This window comes from Schistocerca piceifrons, chromosome 1 (genome assembly GCF_021461385.2).
Source record: "Schistocerca piceifrons isolate TAMUIC-IGC-003096 chromosome 1, iqSchPice1.1, whole genome shotgun sequence".
Lineage (NCBI taxonomy): Eukaryota > Metazoa > Arthropoda > Insecta > Orthoptera > Acrididae > Schistocerca > Schistocerca piceifrons.
Genome location: NC_060138.1, coordinates 514496817 through 514520236, shown reverse-complemented (window position 1 = coordinate 514520236; position 23420 = coordinate 514496817). Strand labels below are relative to the sequence as shown.

General features: G+C 38.6%; 1 protein-coding gene across 1 annotated transcript in view; it reads left to right on the top strand.

Annotated features, from left to right (window-relative positions):
• LOC124743685 (alpha-amylase 2-like) overlaps positions 1 to 23420 on the top strand; it is a 144847-nt gene that overhangs the window by 49245 nt on the left and 72182 nt on the right. Inside the window, exons 4-5 of the mRNA XM_047248888.1 lie at positions 5086 to 5263; positions 12450 to 12565. Coding sequence (XP_047104844.1) covers positions 5086 to 5263; positions 12450 to 12565 — 294 coding nt within the window. The remainder of the gene's footprint in view (positions 1 to 5085; positions 5264 to 12449; positions 12566 to 23420) is intronic.

Genomic DNA, 23420 nt, shown 5'->3' with positions numbered 1-23420 from the left:
CCGCTCCGACTCGAACTAGACAGATTTCTGTAGACACAGAGTTCACTACTGTGTTTCTGTATCTTCATGAATAAAGATAAGTACCGACTTATTTAATCAGAGTGTTTGGGGTTTCATCTTTCTGTTTACTGTTCCAGCGGACCGGTCGGCCCGCTATTAAAAGTGTGGCGGTGACTTCGTAAGCCATTTCTACAGCCAAGTGTTTGTCGCTACGAACACCGCCACAAAATGGGTAAATGCCCTCATCACATCCGTAATTCCGTGGATTTTGTTAAACACCTTGATAGCTTCAGGTTGGATGAGTCAGATATCATGGTGAGTTTTGACGTCGTTTCCTTGTTCACGAGAGCACACCTGCGAGAGTCACTAGAATTGATTAGTCAGAAGTTTGACGAGAAGACCACTGAACTTTTTAGGCATGTCTTGACTTCCACGTATTTTCTTTTTGATGGAGAATACTACGAACAGACGGAGGGAGTCGCCATGGGTAGCCCACTCTCACCGGTGGTAGCGAATTTGTACATGGAGAACTTCGAGAAGGAAGCCCTGTCGTCATCCGAATGGAAACCTACTTGCTTTTTCCGTTACGTGGACGACACGTTCGTCGTCTGGCCACATGGTATGGATAAGTTCGTTGACTTCCTTACACATCTAAATTCCATACACCCCAACATCAAATTCACTATGGAGACTGAAACGGAGAGTAAATTACCTTTCCTTGACGTCTTGGTCAAGAGAAGGGCTGACGGCACCCTAGGTCATGGGGTGTATTGGAAGACAACGCACACTGATCTGTATTTGCACGCAGACAGCTGCCACCACCCTTCACAGAGGAATGGGGTACTTAAAACTCTAGTACATAGAGCGCGCACTATCTCTGACGCAGAGAGTCTACCCCAGGAATTGGAACATCTGAGAACCGTATTTCGAAAAAATGGGTACTCAGAATGGCAGATTCAACGTGCTCTCCGCCCAACCACTACAGCAGAACGTGTGGAGATGGATAAAATCACGAGGGAGGAGATAGGCACTACGTTTATTCCATATACAGGCGCACTCTCGGGGAAAATCGCCCGCATTTTGAAGAAACACCGGGTCGGAACTGTGTTTCGTCCTCCGAATAAAACTCGTGCACTGGTGGGGAGCGCCAAAGATGACCTGGGTTTGAGAAAGGCCGGCGTGTACCAGATTCCGTGTCAATGTGGCAAGTCGTATATTGGTCAGACGATGCGTACCGTCGAGGATCGATGCCGTGAACACCAGAGGCACACTCGACTGATGTATCCGAGCAAGTCGGCGGTCGCTGAACATTGCTTGTTGGGAATTCACGCTATGGAGTATGAACGCACGAGGATTCTGGTACAGACGTCGAGATACTGGGACAGCGTTGTAAGAGAGGCTATCGAAATTCGCACCAATGACGACCTCATAAACCGTGACTGTGGCTATAATCTTAGCAAGACTGATTGGGTTAATCAAGAGTAAATCGAGCAATCGTATAGTTGTGACGACCACGGCGGACAGAGCCATCACACCGACGTCATCTCAGACGCCGTCACAATCTGTTCCACCGCGCGACCGTGGCGCGGGGCGCGGACGGCGGAGTGAGCGCGCCGCGGGCGGAGGGTATTTAAATCGGCCGCCGCCGCGACCGAACCCAGTTCCCCCTGAGCAGCCATAGCGTACTGATCTCCGCGCCGGCACGTTCACAGGAGCTCAGTCCGTCAGTTCACCTGATGATGGCGACATGTATGATCGCCGAAATATTGTGCCCGTTGGACACTGTAGGCTGGCAGTACACCCGTGGATATTTTGATTATCAAATACGCCGGGAGAAACTCAAGAATCACAGGAGTTAATTAGTTCCAAAATGAGTGTATCAGCATTAAAAGATGAATTAATAGAAGAGGAGGTGACCTGGTTTCAGACTGACACTCTCAACCTGATCTTGGAACTTTGTAAGCAGGCTTTTGTGAAACAATTGATGTATATCTTGAAGTATCTACCAGTTCAGGTGTTTCAGGATTTCTGTGATGGTCTTCCATGAACCAGACAAGCCTGTGACCATTTGTACAATCCTTTGCCTATGTTCAGTTTGATCTCAGTTCTACACACATGAGCAGCATTCTAAAATGAGTTGCACAGTGTTTTTCAAGAGACATCCTTTGTAGGCTGGCTTTTTTTGCCAGTATTATGTCATTGAGAAAAAGTTTGCCACCCGTTTTACATACAATTACACCCATGTAATCATTCATATCTGCACAAACTGTTACATCTACGTATTTGTTTGAGTTGACTGATGCCAGTTGTGGCTTACTGTTGTTTTAGACTAACATACTACATTTTTCAAGATTTGGTTTTGTTCAACGAACATATAAATCTTTCTACTTGTACTAGTTTCCTTTGTAATTTGTATAATCATTGTTGCTACAGCAGCTTCATGATCACTGATGCTATATTCAATGTAGATGTCTTCAGAGAGGTCACGTCTACTTTGTTTCCATTACATGTAGTATTTCTATAACATGACTAGACTTCCAGACTGTCTTTTTTTATGTAATCATTCATATCTTCATGAATCGTTGCACCTATGTTTTTGTATGAGTTGACTGATTCCAGTTGTGACTCATTGATATTGTAGTTTAAGATACCACATTTCTTGCGATTTGGTTTTGTTCACAGAACCTATAAAATTTCGCTCTTGTATTAGCAACCTTTGTAATTTGTATAATCATTGCTGCTAGAACTGCTTCATAATGACTGCTGCCAATTACAATGTAGACATTTCCAAAGAGATCAGGTATACATTGTTTCCATTACATTTACTATTTTTATATCATGACTGGTCTTCTAAACTATGTATTCTAAGTAATTTTCAGAGAAATCACTTGGAATGGTTCTGTAGGGTGTCTTGTAATGGCAGCACTTACAAATCTGTAATTTTATGCATTAACTGTGGGATGATCAAAGTCTTCTGCATTGATGAGAGTATGACGAGGAAACACACTCACTACTGAACTAAGTCTTCCATTATATCTTTGTTGACTCTGAAGGCCAATAGCAGGATTCAAGTACAAGTCTATGCTCACCCTTGATATTGATTCATTAAAAAGCAGTCTTGCAGTGTCAGTTCCTATGTTGATGGACTTGTGTTTCTTGTCTACTGGAAAAATACACTACCCACACTTCCCATTAGCGCATCCTTTCAATATGTGCTCATATTTATTCCAAAAAATCTCAGTGCTGCAATTTTGGTTTTTAGTTAGTTTTATATTTCTAGAACAATGTGAGCTCCACTGTTGATTAGGAGTCCTTCAAACAGTGGCACTTTGTTCTGAATCCATTGGTAACTGATAACTATGATTTTAATAGCTTCTCTTTCCCTTCTTAATAACATTACTTGAAATTCTGCATTATTCCTCCAGCTGCTTATTGAAGTCCCAATTCTCAATAATAATGTATGAGAATTCTTGGAATTTTTGAAAAAAAACTGGTACAAATGTGAGGCATTAATGAAGAAAAATGTGTGGCTATAAACTGTGCAAGAAGTTGTTCTCAGTATTTGATAACAGCATAAGTGACAGCTGGAAGTCTCAGGCCAAGTACACCACAATACTAACGTAAAACAGTCAGTTGAGGGCTCATAACTTGTGGTAAGAGACTATGATGGATTTGTGTTTAGGGACACAGGTACCAAGTTCTTGCAGTTTACTGCCACAGTTTCATGTTACATATTGTTGGCAGACACTGTTGATTGCCATGCCAGCAAATAATATCATTTTCATGTTTAACACATAACGTTTCTCAATAATGAAAAAACTACTGAATATCTGAAACACTGTTCTATGAAGAATCTTGAAAATTGTCTGCAAGAGTAGAATGTGCACTAAGAATCTGTCAAATTACTTTAGCTCAGAGGAGACATTTTTGTCATGAGTTACATGTTAAATTACATGTTGCTCATAGCACCAATGCTTACAAGGGCATCACAAAGCATGAATTCCAAAAAATGGTGCATGTTCACATGTGCATTTATAATCATGTAGATTCTGTGGAGAGGACAGTTGCACACATAATCCACTGAATCATGTTAATGTACAATTACATTCTAGTAACAATATTCCATGATGCTGATTCCTCCGAGAAGCGCAGTTTTCTATAAAATCAGTTTGCTGAAACATTGTGGATCTCAGATAAATAGTCATGGTATGTTTTGTACCTGTAAGAGTACTATTCTTGTGACCAGTGTGGCACTTGCTTACAACTAATCAAGACATGTACATTAGTAAATGCAGTTAGAGCTTTCACAGAATAACTCAGATGAACTGAAGGGGTTGGAAAAAGTAAGCGCTAAACATCAGTTTAGCATTTACGTTCACCTCATTATGCATTTTATTCAATTACCTTCTGTACTATACTGTAGCACTTCTTTCTATATATGGTCTAAGTTTCATCAAAATATGTTACTTGGCTGTGACACATCATGTGAAAGCTACTTTTTACCTTAAGTTTTTCACACCAGTGTATTATGATAGTTGTTGGACTATGTGCTTAGCACTGATTCACAGAAAAACAACTAAGCCACTTTGAATTATAGTAGTGGATTAAATTTTCTTTGCCAACATTTGGCCAGCAAGGAAAAGAGAGTTGGCGGTGTAAGTTTTTGATCACCAGTCTTTGCGCAAGGGTCCTGCGTTAAATTGCAAATCTGTTTGTTATGTCTTAGGAAGTGAGGGTTGTGACACTGCTGATGCTGGTCTATCCGTTAGATTGGGCATTAAGCTTGGCAGGCCCCTTGGGGCTTTATGAGGAGAGAAGGCTATATGCCAATACTGGGTTTCAACTTTTTCCTTTCCTTCATCGATAACAACACGAACCCTGCACCACAATAAACAAGCACTCATCACTGTCATCCACACAACACTCTGCTCCCCCTACTCTCATTCCCTGAGTGTGTGACTATCTACCCATCTGTCTTATTGTGCATATAATTAATATTCTGTTTCTTCCAATTATGAAGAGATAATTGATTTTGAAAAAAACAATAAGGATTAATCTTACACAATGTTCTTTTTTCAAGTGCAGTATTTACGTTGATGCAGTTCTGAATCACATGACTGCAGTGTGGGGAAACATAACAGGATCTGGAGGTTCATTTGCTGACACAGAAGCTCGAAAGTATCCTGCTGTGCCGTATGACACAAGTAATTTTCATGAACCATGTAACATGACCTTGGCAGACTATGGAGAAAATGCTAAGCCTGTAAGTATATTTGATATTATAAGAAAATATGGATTGAATATTCCAGTTTATTTATTTAGTGAATGACTTACAGAATTATAGTTTACAAGTACATACATTAAATTGATGCCAGATAAGGTAATATGAAACAGTAAAAAGACACAAACATTCACAGAAGCACAACTAACACACACACACATGGAGGGCTACTTTCTCTGGGCCACTGGGCCCCAATTCAGGTCATCAACATTCATTAAATTTCATTGGAGATAAAGCATCCAAAGTAAAGGATTTTGTCATTACAAGGTACTCTAGTTTACCCACCTGATTAAAAGATACACAACTTCTTTAAGAAATTTTGTAAAAAAGCATTCCACAGGTGGAGCTAGCACACATTATTCCTCAACAAACACCTAGATAAAAAAAATCTATGATATCTTCTTGATTACATACAGAGAGAAATGCTTACAATCGCTTTACCTGTAATAGAGGGGTAATTGTAACAGTAATATCTAAAGAATAAATGGACAAAACCAAAAGCATCCAGCTCCTTACCAATTCATGAAAAATTAAACAATTTACTTTGCAGTCCACTAAAATCTAGAGAACCAATGTGGATAAACAATGGTCAACTCGCCCATGAAAGCTATGATCTAAGAGAAGAAAGGGTGCCTGTATGATAGTTTGCAGGGGGGAGGGGGGAGTGTAGACCTGAGAATATGGAGTATTTTTAATACTCTGGAAGACAAATGGTAACTTGTAAGTAGCCATAAAAAAAGCTCCAGTTCTGACCCTGTCAAAAACTTGCATAATACTGAATTTTAAATCATTTTCTTAAAAGAAAAACACCTGATTACATTATATTTTTCCCTTTCCCTGACACCTGGAGGGGGGGAGGGGAGGTGCACAGCCCTCTCTTGCCTTAGGTGTGGGGCCCTTGAAGAGAAGAATGGAGAAATTGGTGGATGTCCTTCCATAGTCATTAGAAGATAGGTAAAATGGATCTGACTGTCCAATATCTGGGAGGAAACCAACCAAAAAAATATAGAATTCCTTTAACTCTGTCAGAAATGGCAACACCATACCCAAAGCAACAGTACATAAATGGGGAATGACCAATGTCACTGTGGTACTTTGGAACAAACACTGGGTCATATGTTGCACGACTGCCCATAAAGAAGATTCATGGGTACCTGGAAAGATTTTGCAGATTCAACACCTGCAGCAGTCAACTGGTTGGAGTCTTTGGATACCCAACTGTGATGGGAAATGGCTATCTCAACCTCTTTTAGCTACTGCCAACTGTCCATCTTCCATTTTTAAAATAATGGGAATTCTAGGTTTTAACAACAGAAACATGGAAAGAACAGATTGCTGCTCACACATAGAGGAGGCTTGAGCTGCAGAGAGGCACCACAAAAAAGAGTGCTAAAATGTTTAAGTTTTCAGACTAAGTCCTTCTTCTGAAACAGAATACACAAACACATTCACACAAGCTCAACTAATGCACATTTGGCTACTGTTTCCAGGCACTGGTCCCAGACTGTGGGTAAACAGGAGTACCTGTAATCAAAAAATTATTTATTTAGGTGGTTTATCCCCAAAGAAAATTAGCCAATATTGATGATAGTTTATAATGAGTCTGCTCCCTTATTTTTAACAAGATGATGATAGATTTCAAGTGTTGCCAAACTTCCCTCAAACATGATCCACTTGAAAGGCATTACAAATAGCAACTACAGATGAAAATATTGAAGAAGTGAATATTGTGGTATTGGATAAATAGCAATTAATGGTGTATAAAGCAGCTAAAGATGCTGCTTCTACCTCCCAGCTGTTAGCTAACCTTCCTCCTGCTTCCTGCTCCCCACCTCATTTATGTCCACTCATCCCCCCGCATCCTTCTTCACTCCACCTGACAACTACTCAGCTCAGTTGAGTTACTGTGTTAACACACTGTAATAAGCCAGGACAATGTCACCATGTGAGAGTATGTACACTCTGTAGCTCTGAATAAGGAATCACCTGAAAGCTAGAAATGTTGTTATTTTTGTTTATTTGTGTGGCAACAACAACTTGGTGGATTGTTGCCTTTTACACCTTAAGTTATTAATACTCTACCGAGGACTTCCCATTTTAGAAAATAAATTGTGATTGGTAAACTGCAAAAAAAATCATGTTTATGGGTATTCAGAAGCAAATTTTGAGACGTACAGGGTGATTGTAATTAAAGTTAAACTTTAAAAACGCTGTAGAAACAATACCACTGGTCAGAATTATGTCAATGGAATATTAATGGAGAAGCCAGAAAATGTATGGCAAAAGAAAAAAAATAGTGTGAAAATCGATCAGTAGATGGCACTGTATGTGTCAAAATATGTAAATGAAAACACCTGTCATGCGTATGACCCATTGCAGTTGGTATAAACACACCAGGTACACAGCTTTTTCTCCTTTCGTGTCTGCGACATTCACCAAGACTGTCTCAATGCAGGATCACGCTTTGCTTGCAAAGCTATATTACAAGAATGAATGACTGTGCACACATTGCTTTGCAGAAGTTCCAGACACTGAAGGCTTTGAAAAAAGGCATTGGTCTGATGACTGCCATGTGTCTGGAGAAAACAATTCAGAAATTCAAAAAGACAGGTTCTTTTGGTGTGCAACCTGGTAGAGGGAGGAAACAAATTGATTCAACATCAGTGGAAGCGGTAGCCACAGAAATACAGGAGGGGATGAATGGTGGTGTGCAAATGTGTAGTTCATGGAAAATTGCCTGAACATTGGACATATCTGTGAGCGTGGTGCGTAAAATCCTACAAAACATCCTTCTTTGCTATCCATTCAAAATTACCCATGGGCATGAGTTTATTCCTGCTGACCTGCCAGCAAGAGAGACCTTTGCTTTAGAATTTCTTGCTCACATGGAAGTGGACAACGGTTGGCTGCAGAAGATTTCGTGGGCAGATGAAGCCCACTTCCACCTGACAGGATATGTCAATACACAGAACTGTTGAATATGGGCAATGGAAAATCCACACACAAATCAACCAGTACCACTTCGTGCTCAAAAGTACACTGTGTGGTGCAGGTTTATGGCATCATTTATCACATTGCCATATTTTTTCGAAGAGAGAGCTGCTTCCGGTCCTGTTAGCTGTACCATCACTGGTAAGCACTATGAGTGTCTTTTGTTCAACCACGCCATTCCAGCTCTCCAACAGTGTGGATGTGTGGAAGGGATCATTTTTATGCAAGATGGCGCTCCTCCCCACATTGCAAATCCAGTTGAGCAGCTGCTGAAGTGCCATTTTGGAAATGCTAGAATTATCAGCCGCCATTTCCCTACAACCTGGCTGTCCTGATCACCTGATCTTAATCTGTGTGACTTTTGGCTGTTGGGCTATCTGAAAGATGTTGTGTTCAACATTCCAATTGCAAACTTAGCTGCATTGAAGGCATGCATTGCACAACACATTCTGGACATGACCCCAGAAACACTTTGATCAGTTGTGGAACATGCTGTTTCTCGATTTCAACTTGTTACAAGAAATGGTGGACTGCATATTGAACATGCTTTGTGCCAGTCACACAGAAATTAATAATCCCATCTGGTTCTGATTGATGTTTTTTATGTGGTTTTTGGCCTCAGGACAGTGAAAAACCGGTTTTTCCCATTCGATGTGATATGACCTTGCCATGGTGGTTGGGTTTACATAACCAACAGTGTCACACCTGTACACCCATGCACACTGAGTAGTACAGTTTGTTTAGTGTCAGACATACACCTTAGGCATTGTTGTGTGATTCATTTGTCATTTGTAGTTGACAACTATTATATTATGCGTACAGCGCCCTCTATTGAAACATTTTGTAACTATTTATTTTTCTTCTGCCATACATTTTCACCTTTCTCTGGTAATATTCCTTCGCAAGTTGACATCATTCTGACCTGCAGTGTTATTTCTATAGTGGTTTGAAAGTTTAACTTTAATTATAATTACCCCGTATGTAGTGAGCTGTGCATATGAATATTATGTTTGAGATACTTTTAATGACTATTATCATTCACATGATTTAAATGGAACTGAATAAGTTATACATTTCATTGATAAATTGTAAGGCATCAGGTACAATTTGAAATATGTCAGTACAGTACCTGAAAACCACCAAAAGTAATAAAAATAATGCAATTAGAAACCAATGATATGCAGAAACATTACAAATGGGAATAGAACATTGTATAGTGTGGTGTATGAGGATGGTTTGATAAGTCTGGTGAAAAGCTTCTGAAAAAGTGTTTGTTTCATAAATAACTCACCTTTCTTCTTGATGTAATCTCCTTTGAAGGATATATACTTGGTACAGTGATCCTCTGGCTTTGTCATCTCTGTCAAACTCTGAAAAATACTCGTTGAGTGACCGTATGCCTTCCTCATTTGATGAAAATTTCTTCCCAGCAAGCTGAACTTTCAAGTTAGGGAACAGAAAGAACTCATGTGTGGCTAACCTTGATGACAGGGTGGACGTTGAACCACTTCAAAGCCCATTTCATGCACTTTCACCATTGTTATCACTGATGTGTGGGATGGTGTATTAACCTGGTGAAAGAGCACTGTTTTGCATGCCAACCTTGGTCTTTTCCCAGTCAACAAAAGTTTCTAATGATCCAAGAATGATGCATAATAGGGTCCAGTTATGGTGTTTGCAAGTAATTTGTGAGGATTATTCCTTGGGAATCAATGAAAACAGTGGCCATCTCCTTATCAGCTGACAAAATGGTCTTTACTTTCTTCATTGCACTTTCATCAACCCTCGTCCATTGTTTTGGGTGCAGTTTTGACTCTAGTGTACCATGATAGATCCAGGTTTTATCAAAAGTCACAAATCAGCACAAAAGTCCTGTTGATTGTGATTAAACATCACCAGACATCGTGTTGAAATGTTGAGTGAGATGTGGTCTTGGTTGACAGCATCTTCATGGCCAGTTCTCCATGCAGGATAGCACTCATTCAGTTGATATGCTTAAGTTCAGCAGTCATGAATTTTTATTTGGTGTTCTCAAATTACCATATAAAGGATTTTGTCAATAGGTTCCTTTGAGGTGACCTCAGTTGGATGCTTGTGCATCCAAGTTTAGATTCATTAATCCAGGAGGTAAATGGTCTCCACTGATGGTGCAGAGCCCAAGTCAACTTCATCTGGTTCTGGTTTGATATATGTGGCAGCCCAATCCTTCAAATAAAAATGTTTAATAATAGCATGAAACTCAATTTTCTCTGTCTTCAGTCACAATTGACGCACTGATCAATTAAGATGGCTCTAATCAATGAACTGTACACTGTACATTGTTAAAATTCTTTATATGATCCTTAGAAAATTCAAGGTTACCAACCAAGTAGGGGCAATAAAAATTTAAAAGGTTTATCAGACCACCATGATATATATGAGAATGATACCAGAAATTTTTAGAAACTCAGACAAGGATTAGTTAAAAATTAACATTATTTTATTGTTTTTTCAAAATATTCTCCTTTAATACCAGTACATGTTTGCTTTTGATGAAACCAGTCCTTAAAGTAATGATGTCATCCTTCTTGATGCACTTCAGAAACCAGGTATTTTACAATGTTCCTCTGCTTCATTATATGAAATAGTGCTTCCATGTGTCTAATCTTTAATTTTTAGAAACAAAAAGAAATCTTGAGTTGCTAGGTCAGGGCAATATAATGGAGGGTCCATAGTGCTGATCTTTAGGGTATTCAGACACTCAGTTGTTAGTTTTGCTGTAAGTGAAGATGCATAACTGTGATGGAAAGGTATTTTTTCATGAACTTTTTCAATCATTTGTGGTAAACAGATCTTTATATACCAGTCAACTGAATGGTACATCTGTTGTGTAATGCCACAGTAACAATGCGGCCCATTTTACATAAAAAAAGGAGCAGCCATCTTCTTACCAGCACTGCAAATTCACTGTAGTTCTGTTCAAAAGACTCACTGAGCTGACTGACTTTTCTTTTCAGGATCATAACAATGAATCCAAAATTCATAATTCATAATGATATTCCAAACCAAACGTCAAGTGTCCCCTTGCAATTTTTTCAGTTTTTCTGTGCCCCTCAGTGGAATCCATGAACAATAAAGTTTCCTCATGAATAACTATGGATGTAAAATATTTTGGATTTGGCTTATACCAATGCCCAATGTTTCCCACATAAATTCATTAGATGTACATTGGTATTCTTTTAGCATTGCTAAAACTCAACAATGTTTCCATCAGTAGCAGCAGTTCTAGGGTGTCCTTCAAGAAATTCATTATTAATCAAAAACCAATCTTTTTTGAATTCAATGTACCAGTTATAAATGGCTGCTTTAGATGAGGATTCTCCACCAAATGCATTTATAGGCTGATCTTCACATTGTTTAGGGCTCAATAAGCATTTAAAATCGTAAGAAAATCATGGCCTAGAAATGTCCTCTACTGAAATTCATTTTTTGCTGCACACAAAAGCTTCAATTGTTGATAATTGAGAAACTATTAGAGCAAATCAAACACTCTACATGGCATTCAGCAAGTAAAACACTAGAAAGTAGTTATCAAATGTAAATAAATTTCATTTGTTTTTAGAACCATGGCACTCCTAAAATTTTTGGTGCTTTCCTCATACATTAACAATATTAAGCTGATACGTAAAATGTAAATGCCATGTGGTGAGGGCCTCCCGTCGGGTTGACCGTTCACCTGGTGGAAGTCTTTTGAGTTGACGCCACTTTGGCAACTTGCATGTCAACGGGGATGAAATGGTGATGAAAAGGACAACACAACACTCAGTCCCTGAGTGGAGAAAATCTCCGACCCAGCCGGGAATCAAACCCGGACCGTTAGGTATGCCATTCCGTCGCACTGACCACTCAGCTACCAGGGGCGGACATTAAACTGATATTACTTAGATGAATTCAGTATTGTGACAAATACAGCTACTGCCTAAGAGTATTGTGTAATTTTTCCCATATGTGTTAACAGAATTTTTTAAATATCTCTCAGATCATTCATGAGGGTATTTGTTTTTTGAACAGACTTTCTTCTGTTATTGTCCTTCAGGATATTTATTTTATTTTTCTGTAAGCTATCACTTCACGTGGAACTGAAATTGCAACAAGACACATACAAAATAATACTAAGTCCTAAATTTCCATCCAACAGATTCGAATGTGTCGTCTCAGTGGAATGCATGATTTGGACCATCGACAACCATATGTTAGACAGATGATTGTGGCTTTTCTTAATAAACTTATTGATGATGGAGTAGCCGGTTTCAGGTAAAATTTCAGATGATTGTAAGTTACAGATTCCTTCCAGTGAAAGTTTTCTTAAATTGCTGGTGATTTTTCCTGTCTTTGCAAGTGATGTTTTTACTTTGTTGCAGAACAAGTGAATTTATTTGTATTTGTGTTTTTATTTCTTTATTGATCCTGTAAATCATGGTTAAGTACATAGTATATACAAATGTATGGGATAAGTCAGGTTTGATGTACTTGGTGCTCCAAAAAACTCAAAAACAAAATAGAAGCTGTGGCCAAGTGGGTACTCTTTTAGTTTCACTTTAAATTTAGGTAAATTTTGTATTTATTTCAGAAAGGATGGCATGTAGCTATATATCATAATGCTAGTATGATACACTCCTCCCCTACAAATGTTTGTACCTACTGAACTGACCTGCAGGTAATGCTTCTGTTTAGTATCAAAAGAGTGTAAATCGTAATTATGCTTGAAGGTATTTTATTCTGTAAATATGCTTACTTTTATGAAGATTAGTACTTTGTAGGTGTATGAACAAGGACGGGGAAGTATACTGAGACTCTTAAACATTGGTCTACATGAGTCTCTGTATTTTGCTTGTGATGTTATTGCAAGAATCTTTCTTTTTTAATTTAAATGTTTTTCTGCTACATATGGAGTCCCCCCCCCCCCCCCCCCCCAAAAAAAAAAAAAAAAAGAGAGAGATAATTCCATAGATCAGTAATGAATAGATACTGCTGTAATACATTGTGACCACTGACAAATGACTTGTATTCTGTGAGGGGATTCTTACATCATATGTAAGTGCATTTATCTTTTTCATTATATTCTTCATCTGTGTCTCCAAGTTAAGGTTATCCTGGATATGCAAACCTAATTTTTTTTTTTTTTTTTTTTTTTTTTTTTTTACATTTGCAGATGAGACAGTTTTTTGTCAATGTTAAAAATTGCTGTTGCCAGTCAGTTTCTGTGAAGTGTGAAAATTGATTTTTTTTTTTCAGAATTTATTATTAGCTTGTTTGTGTTGAATGACTGTGTTAACCCTTGGATTACATCTGCAGCTGTCTTTTGTAGGCTGTCTTCACCACATGACTTAATTAGAGTACTTGTTGTCTGCAAAAATTACTGCTGTTCCTTCAGTTAATTTTTCTCATAGGCGATGGGCCCAAAGACTGATGCTTGAGAAACTCCATACCTGATATTTTTGTGCTTCACTATAAAAATTAGAATTTTGTGCATTTTTATATCTTTGTATTTTATTTGAGTGATCTGTTGACAATCATGCAGGTAAGACTGGATCCGCCTATCTGGTAGGCATCATATTACATAAATTCTTAGCTTCTGCAACATGATATCATGATCAGTTACATCGAAAGCTCTACTAAGATCAAGGAATATGCCAGAAATATGTTGCTTATTGTATACTGCAATTAGAATTTTATCTAGGAAGGTAAAAATAGCTGACTGATTGATCTGCCAGTTCTGAATCCTTGTTGTGAATTCTTATTATCATTTCTTATTTAGGAAGGCTGTTAGTCTCCTAAGAAACAGTTTTTCAAGAACCTTGCCAAAGCCTGACAGTACTGATACAGGCCTAAAGTTTGCAGCATCATATTTGTCTCCTTTCTTGTACAGTGGTGTTACTTTTGCCATTTTCAGATTTTCCAAGAATATGCCACTCATGAATGATGAATTGAAAATAACTATTAATGGTTCTGTCATAAATACTGCACTTGCATTGATGATAATATCTGGTATTTCATCAATAACTGCTAAATATTTATTGGGTAATCTTTTTGTTATCATAAATAATTCCTCAGGTGTTATGGGAGAGAAGAATAGAGTTCTTGAATAAATATTTGAGTTAGAATGTCATGTATTACTGTGTGCCTGTCTGTCTGAGAGCTGTAATATTTAGTAATCAGGTGTATGCTGTATGTGAAAAGTAACTGTTAAATTTATTAGTTAAATGAATCTAAGCCAAAAATATTTTCACTGTCTCCCCAATGCAGTAAACTTCAGTGCCCTAGTGTGAGATTTGTAAATGGCATGCAAACTACACTGTCCAAGAACTGGGATTTCCTGTTTGTTGTTTGTAGTGTGTGCCAGATTTTGCCAGGTGCCTCGAGCCTAACTGTTCATCCATGGCACAATTAGGCAGAGTTACAGAAGCACCTGCATCCAATTGAAATTCAACATAGAGCCCAGCAATTCGTTGTGTTACAAATAGTTTGTTGGAATGGGGTCGCACTGCACTGGGGCAAGATGAGGGCACAACCTTACTTGAATTCCTGCCAGAACCTGCAGTCAGTTTTAAAAATGCTGTATTCACAAAATGTGCATGAGACCTGTTATGGCGAGAGTGGGCAGGATTGTGTGCTTTTGCCATTGCAAGCAAACTGACTGGACATGGCCTTACTTTCGAAGGGAGTAACATGTCGCATTTTGCGATGGGCAATGTTCCCACTTATAGCGAGCAAAACAGAGAGGGCAAGACTTCACTATATAGACTTACACTTGTTTACTTGGCTGTCTGCATGTCTGTGTGCATGCTCGTTTTCGCGGCTGATTGGGGTGGTCGAGAGCAAGATGCGACTCGACCCGACAAATCGGGACCTGGTCAAATTTATTGGCAGCTATGGCACCAGAATTGAATTGTTCTAATATTTGCAACACTTGACGGAGTGAAGGATCTGAGTACTTGAGAATCTGTTCTCTAATTCTGCTATGAGAAACATTGTATGTGATCACATCACGGATCATCATGTCACTATAAAAGATGCCACAACTGCACTTAAATTTACACTCCCTGTGAACACAGGCTACTTTGGCCCACTTTTGAACAATTTCATACAATTTACTCTTCAAACAAATCATTTTTTACTTATTTTAAGTTCTGATAACCTTTTTATACAACTATAACAACTTATATTTTAGATGCTGCACACCTTTTGCACTAAATTTTTTTCCATTTCTTTTAATTTTTTAGTTTTGGGCCAAGGCAGTTTTTCAATAGAAAAAGTGTGGTATAAAGGCAAGTGACAAAGAAAGACCTGGGTATTTAAAAACAATTATTTAACGATTATAGTAATATTTTACACCAAGTTAAAAATACATAGGTAGGTCAATGTGTAAAAAAAAAAAAAAAGTTTTAAAAGTTCTTTCAAAAAAGGAATTTTTGTGTTTAAATGTAATCAACCTTAAGGCCTCTTTTTATGAGCTTTGGTGGCTGAATAACTTTTACAATGTCACACCACTGATAAAATAACATATTCTTTTCTTGGGGCCACTTCCAAAATTTCTTAGTCGGTGCCATACAGTCCACTGTCACTTCCGTCTCTGCCACAGAGAGCACCAACCCTGGGAATCTTTTCCTTTTCAATTTTTTCTTGTTGTTCAAAGCTTCCTTTCCTTTCTTTTTTTTGTCTATTTCATTCTACTGTTTTTGTTGGTACTGAAGGATTTCAATTAAAGATATACTTTTTTCTGCAGGGACTTCCAATTTTCGACATTTTGTTGTTCACGGCTGAACAACTTCTTGTCTGTTTTCCTGAAGATGTTTGATAAATGTTTGTCCTATTGAATCAAGGTTAACAGAAGCATGATGGCAATCACTTGACAATCTCTTCTTTGCTGATCGGCTAGATTCCAGCATTTTTGAATCCAGCCAAAAGATTATCCTGTACATTCAACTCTATTCTGTTAAAGGCCTTTTTAACAATCTTGGCAAAATGTCCTTTTCTTTTTTTTAGAACAGGAAGTAGATGAGTTGAAAACCAATCCTGAAAAGTTGCACCATTAATCCATCCTTGTTTTGTGCTGTTATATTGTGCCCCTTCAGGGCTGTTTTCAGTCCACTTACTCCATAAATGCTCTCCTTTATATATAACATAAGGAGGCAATGAGTCACTATTGGCATCGCCACAGAACATGACACTTACATTAGATTAGTGAAGTTCGGTGGCAGGAGGAACAAGACTTCTGGTCAGGTGACTATAGGGTTATAAACACAAAATCAAATAGGGGTAATGCAGGAGTAGGTTTAATAATGAATAGGAAAATAGGAATGCGGGTAAGCTACTACAAACAGCATAGTGAACGCATTATTGTGGCCAAGATAGATACGAAGCCCACACCTACTACAGTAGTACAAGTTTATATGCCAACTAGCTCTGCAGATGACGAAGAAATTGAAGAAATGTATGATGAAATAAAAGAAATTATTCAGATTGTGAAGGGAGACGAAAATTTAATAGTCATGGGTGACTGGAATTCGAGTGTAGGAAAAGGGAGAGAAGGGAACATAGTAGGTGAATATGGATTGGGGGACAGAAATGAAAGAGGAAGCCGCCTGGTCGAATTTTGCACAGAGCACAACATAATCATAACTAACTCTTGGTTTAAGAATCATGAAAGAAGGTTGTATACATGGAAGAACCCTGGAGATACTAAAAGGTATCAAATAGATTATATAATGGTAAGACAGAGATTTAGGAACCAGGTTTTAAACTGTAAGACATTTCCAGGGGCAGATGTGGACTCTGACCACAATCTATTGGTTATGACCTGTAGATTAAAACTGAAGAAACTGCAAAAAGGTGGGAATCTAAGGAGATGGGACCTGGATAAACTAAAAGAACCAGAGGTAGTACAGAGATTCAGGGAGAGCATAAGGGAGCAATTGACAGGAATGGGGGAAATAAATACAGTAGAAGAAGAATGGGTAGCTTTGAGGGATGAAGTAGTGAAGGCAGCAGAGGATCAAGTAGGTAAAAAGACGAGGGCTAGTAGAAATCCTTGGGTAACAGAAGAAATATTGAATTTAATTGATGAAAGGAGAAAATATAAAAATGCAGTAAGTGAAACAGGCAAAAAGGAATACAAACGTCTCAAAAATGAGATCGACAGGAAGTGCAAAATGGCTAAGCAGGGATGGCTAGAGGACAAATGTAAGGATGTAGAGGCCTATCTCACTAGGGGTAAGATAGATACCGCCTACAGGAAAATTAAAGAGACCTTTGGAGATAAGAGAACGACTTGTATGAATATCAAGACCTCATATGGAAACCCAGTTCTAAGCAAAGAAGGGAAAGCAGAAAGGTGTAAGGAGTATATAGAGGGTCTATACAAGGGCGATGTACTTGAGGACAATATTATGGAAATGGAAGAGGATGTAGATGAAGATGAAATGGGAGATATGATACTGCGTGAAGAGTTTGACAGAGCACTGAAAGACCTGAGTCGAAACAAGGCCCCCGGAGTAGACAATATTCCATTGGAACTACTGACGGCCGTGGGAGAGCCAGTCCTGACAAAACTCTACCATCTGGTGAGCAAGATGTATGAAACAGGCGAAATACCCTCAGACTTCAAGAAGAATATAATAATTCCAATCCCAAAGAAAGCAGGTGTTGACAGATGTGAAAATTACCGAACTATCAGCTTAATAAGTCACAGCTGCAAAATACTAACACGAATTCTTTACAGACGAATGGAAAAACTAGTAGAAGCCAACCTCGGGGAAGATCAGTTTGGATTCCGTAGAAACACTGGAACACGTGAGGCAATCCTGACCTTACGACTTATCTTAGAAGAAAGATTAAGGAAAGGCAAACCTACATTTCTAGCATTTGTAGACTTACAGAAAGCTTTTGACAGTGTTGACTGGAATACTCTCTTTCAAATTCTAAAGGTGGCAGGGGTAAAATACAGGGAGCGAAAGGCTATTTACAATTTGTACAGAAACCAGATGGCAGTTATAAGAGTCGAGGGACATGAAAGGGAAGCAGTGGTTGGGAAGGGAGTACGAGAGGGTTGTAGCCTCTCCCCGATGTTGTTCAATCTGTATATTGAGCAAGCAGTAAAGGAAACAAAAGAAAAATTCGGAGTAGGTATTAAAACTCATGAAGAAGAAATAAAAACTTTGAGGTTCGCCGATGACATTGTAATTCTGTCAGAGACAGCAAAGGACTTGCAAGAGCAGTTGAATGGAATGGACAGTGTCTTGAAAGGAGGATATAAGATGAACATCAACAAAAGCAAAACAAGGATAATGGAATGTAGTCTAATTAAGTCGGGTGATGCTGAGGGAATTAGATTAGGAAATGAGGCACTTAAAGTAGTAAAGGAGTTTTGCTATTTGGGGAGCAAAATAACTGATGATGGTTGAAGTAGAGAGGATATAAAATGTAGGCTGGCAATGGCAAGGAAAGCGTTTCTGAAGAAGAGAAATTTGTTAACATCCAGTATTGATTTAAGTGTCAGGAAGTCATTTCTGAAAGTATTCGTATGGAGTGTAGCCATGTATGGAAGTGAAACATGGACGATAAATAGTTTGGACAAGAAGAGAATAGAAGCTTTCGAAATGTGGTGCTACAGAAGAATGCTGAAGATTAGATGGGTAGATCACATAACTAATGAGGAAGTATTGAATAGGATTGGGGAGAAGAGAAGTTTGTGGCACAACTTGACCAGAAGAAGGGATCGGTTGGTAGGACATGTTCTGAGGCATCAAGGGATCACCAATTTAGTACTGGAGGGCAGCGTGGAGGGTAAAAATCGTAGAGGGAGACCACGAGATGAATACGCTAAGCAGATTCAGAAGGATGTAGGTTGCAGTAGGTACTGGGAGATGAAAAAGCTTGCACAGGATAGAGTAGCATGGAGAGCTGCATCAAACCAGTCTCAGGACTGAAGACCACAACAACAACAACATTAGATTTTATGGAATTCATTATCCATTCTGGGTACTTGCAGCCTCTCCTACAAATCACTTTTTTCTTTCCAGGGTCATTTGACTTACAAGTTTCATCATAGTTATAAATTTTATCTGGCAATACATCAATGACTGCCTCTTTCAGATTCTCAGTGTACTCTGATATTATTTTTTCGTCAATCTGACCTCAGTTTCATTTGACATTAGACGAAAACTTGACTGTCAACTGAGGGTGTCTCTTTAAGAATGACTTAACCCAGTCGTGACATGGAACATTGTTACAAAAACATTGTACAGTCTTTCCTTGTCTAGTTAGGTAGGATTTTACAACGTACCTCAACTCAAGTTCATCTGGTGGAAACCATATTCACACATTTTGTCGATATGACTAGCAAAAGCTAGTTCTTCTTCTTGTAGAAATACTTTAGGGTGGCCTGGGGAACATGAAAATATGAAAATGCATTCTTCAACTTGTTTTTAATAGTGCTTTGGGGTATTCGGAAATGTTCAGCAGCCTGCCTTTGTATCATTTCACCAGATCTGATGGTTTCTAAACAAGTTTAAAGATGTTTGTTGCTGTAGTCAGCACATTTTCAGCTCCCAGGAAGATGTGTGTAGTTGTAGGGCATCTTGAACAAGCTGAAACCAAACACATGCAATATAAATATATTCACTACTGAAAAAAAAAAAAAAAAAAAAAGCTGGGCCAATGTAGGTCGTACTTTACAGGTTACCAGAACTGATTTAAAGATGTATGAAAATGGGAAAACACATTGTGTTTCACAGAGTTCTAACTACAGCATGACATAAACAACTAAAAAGAGTTCTGGAAAACATACTTACATTAGAAGTTCCTGAAGAAATGCATCTTCTGCAGGAAGAAGTTTTTAAGATTAAAATTCCACATATTTACACAACACACAACTTGTGGTGGTGCATCCTGGTGGCAAACTGCAGAATCACTTGAACTATCAGGCAGCTTGATTGATGCTACCACCTAGCAGAACCAACCAAAACTATTTCAGATACTGCCACCAATTGCTCAATAGAACATGTTTCATTTTATTTTCCTTTTGGGCCAAGAATGACTCTAGGGCCAAAGTAGCCCATGTTTATGGTTCTTGGGAATCTGTTCTCTAATTCTGCTATCAGAAACATTGTATGTGATCACATCACACATCATCATGCCACTATAAGAGGTGCCACAACCACACTTGAATTTACACGTCCTAGTGAGGCCCTGTAAGTTAGTGTATCATTGATGGTACATCTGTTCTGGCCTTTTCTTAAGGCAAAAGAACTGAAATCTGGCTGCCATGACCTCAATCTGCTGTTCATAATACTGTCTTAATGCACCTACTACTTCATCATAGGAGAGTGCATTGGGAGACGACATATAGAAGAGTTTTTTAACTAAGTGAAACACAGGCACTCCCATGACAGACAGAAAATAATGAGATTTCACAGTACCTTCAATTCGATGGAATTGACAGTGGGCCTAGAACTGGCTAGATGTTTGAGCCATTCTCTTCTTTTTCATTGAAGTGCTGAAACAGTGCATTGCTCTTTGGTGGCACTTGTTGGTTGGTCGGTTGGGCAGACGATGCAACTTGTGCAGCAAGTAATTGCTGTACAGTAGACAGCAATGTGGTGATTTGCTGATTGTAAAACTGAAAAATCTGATTTAGTTCCAGAGCAGGAGCAGTCTGCAGCTGAGGCACAGGGACAGGGTGAGGAAGGGGCAGGGTAGCCATTCCAACACTAAAAAATATAGCAAAATATAAAAAGACAAATAGAAAAGCAATGTGCAAACCCTCTGAAAAGAGAAATAGATTAGGTCTGCTGCTCTCCTCCTATAACATGCTCTCCTCCTATAACAGGCAACAACAAGAACAAATGAGCAAATAGAATCTATGTAATGACAGCCCCTTGCAGCAACTTAGACCACATGCAAAGCAAACAAAACTTGTTTATCAGACTTGTCACCACTTGTGGCTGTGTCCTCTTGTAATGTTTTGTGGTTTCTGGCTGGATGAGGAGAGAGTGGTATGATAGGTGGGTAGCCAGTTTCCTCTTAGTACTACACAAAATGCATGCATAGTTAAAATACACTTTGTTACAGGAACCAATTGAGTACTTAATTCAGTTATGTCCAGTCTTAAGCACTGTACTAATTCTTGAATCTTGTCCATGTCCATATCACAACTATATGCAATGACTAATGTTCCCTTAGAGCTAGTTAAGTTGTGAGGCGACAACTATCACTGTGGAAGACTAGAGCACAGTGCGGCACAATGAGGTGCAATATGAACTGAGTCCTAGTGCAACATACTGAGGTACTGATAATTAGAGACTGAGTCAGCTCAGTCAGCAGCAGTGACCTACATGCGCACTGCCTGGGGGCGTTATCAGCGTGTAGCCTGGGGGCGTGTCTTTGTCTTCACTTGTCATAGGCATGCCTAGTTCAGCTCTGCTACATAATGTTTCCTAGTGCCAAACAGTGTACTGGAGAAGGTGAACACCAGCACATTTAGGACATTGGGAGAGTTCAGAAAAGTCACCCAGAATCTCAGGTCAGGGGAGACTTACTGGATAGGATAAGAATGAAAGAGCCTTTCCTTCTCATCCCATCTGGTAAGTCTCCCCTGACCTTGGGTTCTGGACGACATTTCTGAACTCTCCCCATGGCCTAAACCTCACTTGTCCTTTTCCTTCACATCTATTCCTTTCTGTTTAATCCTTCTGCCAAAAGAAAGAGCCACTGGCTCCAAAAGCTTGCAAATTTGAACCCCTCAATTTTTCTGAGTGAATACCCATCAATCAGTTGTCTTCCTAATTTGAGACAGAAGGTCAACTGATCTGTCATTTTTCATCCTGAAACAATACATGTGAGTTAATAACAGACAAATCAACAACAAAACAAAGTAGTGTGTACAACCATTTTACATATTGTCTGCCTCTCATGTATCTTTCCCATAGCTGATCAAACATGTCTTTGTAATTGCATACTATTTCCGGACAGGACACAGTTGTCTTAGAGCCATCTTTCATTTTTCTGGCAATAAATTTGACATATTTTGGATTGTAAGTAGAAAGCAGACAAACTGTTTTGTTGTCCTGCCATTTCACAGCAACTACAACATACCATAAAGAGAAATGAAACTCTCCACATTTGATAACACTATTTTGTGTGGTAATATTCTGATGATCCTCTCCTGTTTCCTCTTAAAGTCCCAAAGCTATAAAGGCCATTGTTTGTCAGTCCTTTCATCATCTTGCAAGTTGTAAAAAAAAAAAAAAAAAAAAAGAAACAATGAATCTCACTGTGTCAAAAAGTGGTTGCCACAGCTTCAGCACTAATAACTCACACACCTGGTAATTCTTGAAATCTTGTATTAAGGTGCCGAATATAGTAGTGTACATTTTAACATTTGAAATAAAACACTATTGGAACTGTGAGATGCCAGATTTTATAGCCCTTTTTTATAGGCTTCTTGAGCATATATTGTTTGAGAGATGTGCATTGCTTGAATGCCACCATTGATTCGTCAACTGCAAGATGGCCCATATGCTATCAAACAGATTTTGTTCAGTGCTGCAATAAAATTTGTCATACATTTTATTAGTTTTTGTATCAAGAATGGTACTATTGTCATTGCTGTGCTGGTTCTGTATGATTTTCTTGTATTTTGACAGTGTCATGATATTTGATATTAAACACATCTTCAGCATTCAGTCTGAAGTTCAGTAACAGTCAGCTGCCAATAGATGAAGGATACCAGTTACCATTGGCATGCTTGTGAACACCTTCAGTTCAGGAATGGTTCTTCTTTCCATCTGACACAATTCTTATGAGCAGCATATAAATTTGTTTGCAAACATAAATGCTCCACAATGTTTCTGAAAAAGTTTTTCAAAATAAACACATTCATTGTCTGATTAGTGAAATCTTAGGCTTTTTAAGTGTCTTCAAAGCATGTTGTGTCATCGCCCCAATCCTTATCATAATCACTTTCATTTCAACCTCCTACCTCTTTAGTGTTTATATGTTCAGCACTTTCATCAGAGTTCTCTTCATCAAAAATTTAAGTCTGCTATCAGTGTTATTTGTGAACATCTGAACTGCCATCTAGTGTTGGATTTTTTGACCAGACATATAG